General features: G+C 38.4%; 1 protein-coding gene across 6 annotated transcripts in view; it reads left to right on the top strand.

The window, feature by feature from the left end:
• Positions 1–5,520, top strand: part of ZNF557 (zinc finger protein 557) — a 35,138-nt gene extending 29,618 nt beyond the window's left edge. For all 6 annotated transcript variants that reach the window (XM_045290384.1, XM_045290382.1, XM_045290386.1 and 3 more), the window contains 3 exons: positions 3,376–3,462; positions 3,835–3,917; positions 4,310–5,520. In XM_045290384.1, the coding sequence (XP_045146319.1) occupies positions 3,376–3,462; positions 3,835–3,917; positions 4,310–5,086 (947 nt within the window). In that variant the 3' untranslated portion in view covers positions 5,087–5,520. The remainder of the gene's footprint in view (positions 1–3,375; positions 3,463–3,834; positions 3,918–4,309) is intronic.
• The last annotated feature ends 3,721 nt before the right edge of the window (positions 5,521–9,241 follow it).

The raw sequence follows: 9,241 nt of genomic DNA, 5'->3' as shown, positions 1-9,241 counted from the left end.
CTACATCGCACCCTGACTGGCTCATCACAAACCAACATCCTAAAATGACATGTAGTTAAAATTCATTTCTAAATTCCATTGAAGTGTTTCCCTTTGCTGTTTCCAACTTTAAATTTAGGGGAGAAATTTTCCTTAAGAGGATATCAAATACCATTATCTTCAAATGTTAATAAGCTGTTATAACTCCCATCAGTGCACAACTTAATGTCATACACACTATACACTCAAATGTTCAACCTTTTACAGTGCATAACAAGGATATCAGGAAAACTGGGACTACCACGACCAAAGGTGCTATGGAATGCACACAGTTAAGAGAGCCAGAGTGAGGGAACAATTTCAGACATAATTTTACTATAAAAACGGGGAAACAATTTAAGCTATTCAAGTCATACAAATGCATGATGGTGATTCCAAATTGCCATAAAGTATGTTTTGTGTTAGGGAAACAAAAAATCCCCCATCCCATGGAATGTTATTTTGACACCCAAGATAGCCATACCTTCCCACCGTTCAACAACCACTATTTACTGGTTGTACTAAAATCTAAATCAACTAGTAAATTATTTCACATCTTAACAAAAGCATTTTAAGAACGAGTGTGATTTCCTCCTTAAAAAAATGTTTCTAAAATAAACAAAACAAATTAACAGTTACTGTCCAGTGGATTCTGATTCATGACAACACCCCCGGGTCTCAAAATAGAACAGTGCTTCATTGAGTATTCCATGGCTGTGGGTAAAAAAAAAAAAAAAATGTTTCTAGTGCTACTAAGAACTTGCATTATGAAAGAGTTGGTAAAAAATCTGTCTCTTGGTTGTACAAGAAGGCGATAGCAGGGCTCACTGATAAGACACGGAAGAAAACCATTTATCAGATTTGGGTTCTTTTTCTCCTGCTTCATCCAAGGCTGGACTCTCCTTGTTTTCTGATTCTCCATTTTCGGCAGGTCAATCTTTATTTTCTTGGTTCGCCCCTTCAGCCTGCTTTCCCTTTGCTCCTCCTCTCTTCCCTTTTGCTTGCACTTTTTTATTTAGCCTTTCCTGCTGCCTTCTTTGGCTTTGTCTCCACTTTCTCAGGCCCGGTTTCACCGACAACCCCCTTGACCTCCTCTTGGGCTCCTGCCTTCACTGCCCTTTCAGCCGAGCCAACATTTCTTTGGGGAATCTTGGCTGTGGAGAAGGTGCTTGTTGGATACCTGTAGGCCACAGTGTTCCGAAAGGTTTTGTGAAATAGGGTTGCCACTTTGCCTGTCACTTGAACTCTTAGACCTGCAGCAGGGGCCTCCTGACAAACATTTTATTGGTTGCATCAACTCTGCTGTTTATTCTTAGATGACTGCTTTCATGATTAAAAGTAGCCACTTACTGATTAAAGCCAAAATACTTTATTGTTTAAGGTGGTTTTCTGTTCATCTTTATCTGAATGTAGTATTTAGCTGATAAATTGGTCAGTTGTTATAAAAACGTCATGTTTCTTTGAGAATAATGTTTATTCTCTAATTTGGGGAGCTAGTATATGCTAAGCCAGTTAACTATTTTCAAATGTAACATGTATTTTCATAGGTTCTCTTGACAAAGATATATTAAAATCTTCTATAATTGTGGAGTTTAAAATTCCTTTAATTAATTTTACCTTTATATTTTTTGGTGCAACGTAACTAGGTGTGTGTAAATTTAGAAACTGTCTTGTTAATCATTCCTTTCATTCACAAGCCACATTTGTTAACAACAGATAACTAATAATTATATATATATATTAAATATTTATGTAACATTTCCCAAAGAACATTCTTCAAAGTACTCTATGCCTATTGACTAATTGAGTATACTCATTATAAACTAATGAAATGTGTACTATTTAAACCCATTTTACGGATTAGTAAACTGACACAGTGCATTTAACTTACTTACCATAGTTTACTGGCTAGTAAGTTGTAGATGCCAGCTTTGAACCCAGGCAGACCATGTTCTTAAGCCACTATTTATTACATGTGATGTGCCAAGTACTATTTGAGCACCAAATGAAACTAAAGGTTTGTTATTGAGGCACTTCTATTTTAATGAGATAGAAACAAATTATAGAAAAATCAAGAAGATATATGATTGTGTTTTACAGAAAAATAAAATATTGTATATTAATTTCCTAAGATTGTTGTACTAAAGTACTTAAAGGTGAATGGTTTTAAAGAACAAAAATGTATTCTATTATTCTGCAGGTTAAGAATCTGAATTCAGGGTATCAGCGGGGTGGTCATTCTTTCTCAAAAGCTTCGGTAGGAAGATCCTCTCTTGACTTCTGTAAACCCTAAATGATTTGTGGTGTTTCGTGGCTTATAAGGAACAGGAAACATATTCACGTGGCTGTCTTCCCATTTTTTCTCTCTGTGCCTACTTTTTATAGAGACTCAGATTGAATTGCAACCTACCCTACTCCTCCTGTGTGACTTCAGAATAACATCTTCACAGACCCTATTTTCTAACAAATAGGGTTAGAACTTTAACATAACTTTTGGAGGGAATATCATATAATCCATAATGCCTTATAAGAGAGAGGAGACTTTGAACATCAGATTTATGGAGACTGGGAAGAGAAAGCTTTTCGGTAAATGGGCATTTGAGCAGAGACCTAAACAAGTTATGGTACTGATTCATGTGAATTTGTGTAATGAGTATTTGTGTGGTATGCATGTGGTGCTTTGGTTCTCTCCTTGTTTTGTCAGCCATGACCTTCTTGCTATGACACAAACTACAGGGTGATTTTGGGCTGAGCATGATAGGGTAGGGAATTGGTGATGTTTGTGGCTGTGGAATTTGTCCAGGAGCAGTGACTATTACCAGACCTCTCTAAGAGAAAAGATACAGAGATATAAAGCTAGAGAGCAACAGCAACCTAGCATCCCTTGCTGAGGGCAACTTCATTGCTTCATTTATTTAATGTTTTAGTTGATGTTTTTTTCTAAAATACTAGCTATGTTCTCATATCTGTTGGGAATTAAGAATATCCTAGTTTACAGGAAAGAAATAATCTACTTTCAAAGACTTTGCTATATATTTCCTTTACTGTGGACTAAAACCTCCTTGTCCTGGCTTTTTATCTTCTATGATTAAATGCTTTGGGACTTCTGGAGTGTATATTAGAACTTAGCCATAAGTTTCTATACCAGTTTTCCCCAGTCACCTCAAATATTGAAGGAGGATATTTGCATTTTTGCTCTTTGTGAAGGACATTTACTTTCTTCATTAGAATTTAAACAAGGTTATTTCATTGTTTCTAAAGTCATATTTACCCATCTCTATAAATGTTGGCTGTTATTTCATTGAGGTACTTCTTATCTCCTGCACAGTCCCCCTATATTGTGTCTCTTTTTTCCAGGGATAGGAAAACAAGTGGATAAACCTAGTTTGATCTCCCAGTTGCAACAAGACCGGATGAGGACAGAAAAGAGACTAATTCTCCCAGGTGAGTACTGCATTTCTCATGATCAGCACCTTTGGTCAATGAGTACAGGATGGAAGTGTTATGTTAAGTCACCCCAGGGACTTTGTAAAAAAAGCCTCTTTATCTGACAAGGAGATTGAGAAAATTTCATCTTTAACGTTCCATTCATTATCTCATACTTTAGCCTAAAGAAGGTCAAGAAATGGTCTTTCTGTTTTTCTTGAATTTTATAGTCTTACATGAGATCTTCGTCCAGTTCATTCTGGTTGGCACTTTTAGTCTCTTTGATTATGAACCTGCACGTAATCCTCAAATTCTGAGTTTGTCTTTAATTGTTGTTTGTTTTGTCATTTATTTTCTCCAACAACTTAAATTATTTTCAATTTGTTTCAGATTTACAACCTGTACTTAAAGCCAATGAGCTAATTTCTAAGCGACCTGTCTATAAAAAAGAACAATCTAAATGTGTGAAAATGGTAAGATCTATATGAGTAAGTTCATGTTTGCCACAAATGTTTAAGAACACTCAATATAACCAGAAGAGTCATTGAAGCAAGTGGCATTTAACCATAAGTAGTATCTGAAGAGAAACTATAAAACTTGTAAATTTGGAGACAAGTTAAGTTAGCCTCCAAGTTATATTTCCTCTAGAATTCCCATTAGTAAGAATTTTCATGAACATGACTCACATATGGAGTATTTGGAATATAAATTAACTTTAAATTTGTCAGAGGCTGATCTGTGAATACACTAAAGGTTTGTGCTAGAGAGTCCCTTATTTCACTTCTAAGAACTTGGGCAGAGATTGGCAGGACTTAATATTTAAAATATTAGGAATTATAGTCACCATGTATCTCTTCATCAACAGGAGAAAAGTCATCATGGAGTGAAACTCAATGAATGTAACCAGTGTTTTAAAATCTTCAGCACAAAATCAAACCTTACTCAGCACAAGAGAATCCATACTGGAGAAAAGCCCTTTGATTGTAGCCAATGTGGAAAGTTCTTCAGCAGTAGCTCTTACCTTACTGTTCATAAGCGAATACATAATGGAGAGAAGCCCTATGAATGCAGTGACTGTGGAAAAGCCTTCAGTAATCCATCTTCCCTTCGACTACATGTACGAATTCACACTGGTGAAAAACCGTATGAATGCAATCAGTGCCTTCACCTCTTCCGCACTAGATGTAGTCTCAAAACACACAAGAGAGTTCATACTGGGGAGAATCATTATCAATGCAACCAGTGTGGAAAGGCCTTTAGCACACGCTCTTCTCTTACTGTGCACAATAGAATTCATACAGGTGAAAAACCGTATGCGTGTCATGATTGTGGAAAAACCTTTAGGAAGCGCTCACATCTAACACAGCATATAAGAACTCATACTGGAGAAAAACCATATGAATGTAATCAATGTGGGAAATCCTTCAGCAGTAGCTTTTCTCTTACTGTCCATAAGAGAATACATAATGGAGAAAAGCCTTATGAATGTAATGACTGTGGGAAAGCATTTAATAATCTTTCCTCTGTTAAGAAGCACATGAGAACTCACACAGGAGAAAAACCATATGGATGTAATCAGTGTGGAAAAGCCTTCAGCAGTAACTCTTACCTTTCTGTGCATAAGCGGATACATGATAGGTAGCTATAAGTGCAACAACTGTAGGAGAGCATTCATGGATCACTTTTTGAAAAACTTGCGAGAACTCACACTGGATATAGTTGGCTATTTGATTCTGTATAACAAACTTTTCTGGAAAACAAACATTATTCAGTTTCTTTAGATCAAGTGTTCAATAAGCTGTGGTTCTTGTTCCAAATTTTTCATGAGATTACAATATGTCAGCCATAATTGGAGTAAGCTGTAGTCATTAGGGATGAGTGGTCCACTGTCAAGATGGCTCACTCATATGGGTCTGACTAATTTGTAGTGATCAGGCCCTCAGTTTTCTTCTTGACCTTATAATAGATGTCCTGTGTAGTGTTGAAAGCAATGAATTGATATCTGGTGGCATACTGCTAACTGCAAAGTCAGCAGCTCAAAACCACCAGCTGCTCCAAAGGGGAAATATGAGGCTTTCTATTCTCATAAAGAGTTCGTATCAAAAACCCACAGGGGCAGTTCTACCTAGAACTTACAGGGTCACTGTGAGTCAGTATTGACTTGATAGCACTGCGTTTGGTGAGGACTGTCTAAGTTTTAGATGCATATGTATTTTTAATTGACTGTATATTTATGCTTTTGTCATTATGTAAAAACTTTGCTTCTTATAACAAACTTTTGCTGAAAGAATATTTTGTGTGTTAATAAGATCACATTTTTGTTTGGTTATTATTTGCATGGGATAATATTTTTCATTATCCCATGGGCCTAAAAATGTGTCTCTTGTACATAATATATGTTTACATGATTTTCTATTCACCAGGGAAATGTCCCTGAAGTATGACCTGTAACATCTTTGTTATCGTACAAGAGATAAAGGGGGAGAAAAATGTGCAAGGTTCAAAGAACCTACAATCACCAAAGAAAAGGGGTTAGGAATGGTGCATGTTCTTTGGACCTGGGGGTCCTTGCACTGAGAAACTCCTAGATCCAAAGGGAGATTGATGCTAAGACACATGGATATCTCCAAGGAATGCCTGGCCTGGATGATGAAAGGAGACAAGGACCTTTCCCAAGAGCTGACACAGATAGAAAGCCTTCCCCTAGAATGGACACTCTGAAGTCCATAGGATGGACGTCTAACATCCTAAACTGTGAGACAATGCATTTCTGTCTGTTAAAGCCATTCACTTGTATGATCTCTGACGGTGGCATTTGATAACCAAGGCAGAATTTGATGCCAGAAGATAGGGTGCTTCTCTAACAGATACCTGAAACATGGAAACAGTTTTGGAATTGGATAATAAGTAGTGGTTGAAGAGTTCTAAGGTTCCTAATTCTAAAGACCCTAAATGACCTTGAAGAGATTGTTGGTGGAATTATGTCCATCCCATTGTCAAAGGGAATTTTAGTTGGGACTCAGAAGGAAATGAGGAAAATTGTAACATCCGAGCAGTGGCATAGAAGTAGCAGCAGTGGAACAAGGACACCCATGAAAGACAGTGCAGGATCCAACCTCTGGAGCCTAAAGGCTGAACACCTTAGGGCAGTAGCTAGGTTTGCCAGTCCATGGGGCAAAAAGCTGAGTGCCTTTGTCCCAAGGCTTGCTGGAAAAGAAAGTGCCTCTAGACCTATATCAATAGGCCTGAAGAGCTTAGAACACTTGCTCAGTCAGGGCAAAGGCCAGTCTGGCATCTTTGAGAGACTAAGGAGTTTGAAAACAAGCTGAAGGACAAGAAGCATGGGAAGTAGAGATGTATTTGGTTTCAAAATATAAGACCATGCCCTCCGGAGTCTCAAAGAATGGAGCAATGGCCTCAGGGGATTTTAACAGTGAGACCAGTTTCCCAAGTTTCAACGATCTTCACCATCTCAGTTCTTCAGTGTAGAGCTGCCATTAAGATGAGGTACAAAGCTGAGGGTGTGGGGTGGCCAATGCCCTAGGGGACAAAGGAACAGGGGGCTCACTGAGGCCAAGAGAGGGAGGGCACTTCTCAGACTAGGAAAATGGAGCTGCCCAAAGCTAAAGGAGCCGAGTTGCCTTTCCAATGAGCCTGGAGGACATGACCATTGTCTAGAAGGCCTCAGAGGATTGTTTACAAGCCTTGAGAGTTCATGTAAATTGTTCTGCTGGGTTTTTAACTTGATACCCATTATCCCCTTTCTCCCTCCCAACTGCTCCCATTTGTCTGGGACTACCTTATGCTAGTTCCATAATTGTGCTTTGGAAGCAGATAACGTGTATCCAGGAGTTACAGATGAAGATGGATTTTGCCAATAATGTGATTGGGTGAGGAACTCTGGTGGTATTTGAATGCTAGTCACAAAGTTGTTAGATGCCTTCGAGGTAGCTCCAATCCGAAGTGACCCTGTGTACAACAGGGGGAAAAAACAAAATACCATCTGGACCATCTTCACGATTATTCTTATGTTTGAACCCATAGTTGCAGCTACTATGTCAATCTAGCTTGTCAAAAGTCTTCCTCTTTTTCACTTCTCTATTTTACCAGTCACTGTTGTTGTCTAGGAACTAGTCTCTGCTGATAACATGTCCAAAGTGAGGCAACATCTCTCCATCCTTACCTCTAAGAAGCATTCTGGCTGTACGTCTTCCAACACATATGTATTTGTTCTTTTGGCAGACCAGAGTGCTTTCAGTATTCTTTAAGAGGACCATAATCCAAATACATGGATTCCTCTTTGGTCTTCCTTATTCGGTGTCCAACTTTCACATGCATAGGAGACGATTGAAAATACCATTGCTTGGATCAGGGACACCTTAGACCTCCAAAGTAACATCCTTGCTTTTCAACAATTTACAGAGGTTTTATGCAGCAGATTGACCCAATGTAACGAGTTGTTTGCTTTTCTGACATCCACGTTGGTCTTTTTTCTGACCTTTTGCTTTCTTCTTGAGTGATGTTCTTGATGTCACCCACAGCTCATCAGGTATGTCCTGAGTATTCAGTGTGTTACATCTGTTCTTAAGATTGTTCTTGAAATTCAAATGGCATATATACAAGGCTGTATTTTTGCTCTGGTGGAGTTGTTTGAATTTTCTTCACCTTCAACCCAAACTTACAAACGAGCAATTGATGGTCTGTTCCACAATAGGCCCTTGGTCTAGTTTTACTGGCTGATATTCAGCCCCTTTCCACCATCTCTTCCCATAGATGTAGGCAATTTTATTTCTGTGTATACCAGTGAGGAACTAATGGTACTGAAAGAAGTTCAAGCTGCACTGAAAACATTACCCCAAAACAAGGCTTCAGGAATTGATGGAATACCCATAGAAATGTTTCAACAAGCTGATGAAGCACTGGAAAGACTCACTTATCTGTGCCAGGAACTGTGGAAGATAGCTATTTGGCCAAGTGACTAGAAGAGATGCATATTTGTGCCCATTCCAAAGAAAGGTGACCCAACAGAATGTTTCAACTATAAAGCAATATTGTTAATATCACACACAAGCAGAATTTTGCTGAACCATCTAAAAACAGTTGCAATAGTACATTGACAGGGAACTGCTAGGGGTTCAGGCAGGATTCAGAAGGACGTGGAACAAGGAATATCATCATTGATGTCAAACGAATCTTACTTAGGTCAATGCCGAGAATACCAGAAAGATAATTGTTTTTATTGACTATGCGAAGGCGTTCAAAGGTGTGGGCCATAATAAACTATGGATAACCTTAAGAAGAATGGAAATTCCAGGACACTTGGTTTTGCTCATGTGGTACTTGTACATAGATCAAGAGGCAGTTGAGGGAACCGAACAAGAAAATACTGCCTGGTTTAAAATCAGGAAAGGTGTGCATCAGAGTCTTACACTCTCACGATACTTATTCTATCTGTATGCTTAGTAAATCATCAGAGAAGCTGAATTTTGTGAATAATATGGCATTATGATTAGAAGAAGGCTTATTAACCTGTGACATGCATGTGACACAAACTTGCTTGCTGAAAGTGAGAAGGACTTGAAGCACTTGCTGATGAAGATGAATCATTGCAGCCTTCAGTGTGGATTGTAACTCAACGTAAGGAAAACCAAAACCCTCACAATTGGACCAATAGGTAACATCATGATAAATGGAAAAAATGTTGAAGTTGTCAGGGATTTTGTCTTGGTTGGCTCCACAATCAATGCTCATGGAAGCAGCAATCAAGAGATCAAAAGACATGCTGCATTGGGTTAGG

Source organism: Echinops telfairi, unplaced genomic scaffold, assembly GCF_000313985.2.
Source record: "Echinops telfairi isolate 266 unplaced genomic scaffold, ASM31398v2 ScPeMD7_36;HRSCAF=134, whole genome shotgun sequence".
In the NCBI taxonomy this organism is placed as follows: domain Eukaryota; kingdom Metazoa; phylum Chordata; class Mammalia; order Afrosoricida; family Tenrecidae; genus Echinops; species Echinops telfairi.
This window is presented reverse-complemented; position numbering and strand designations above follow the sequence as displayed.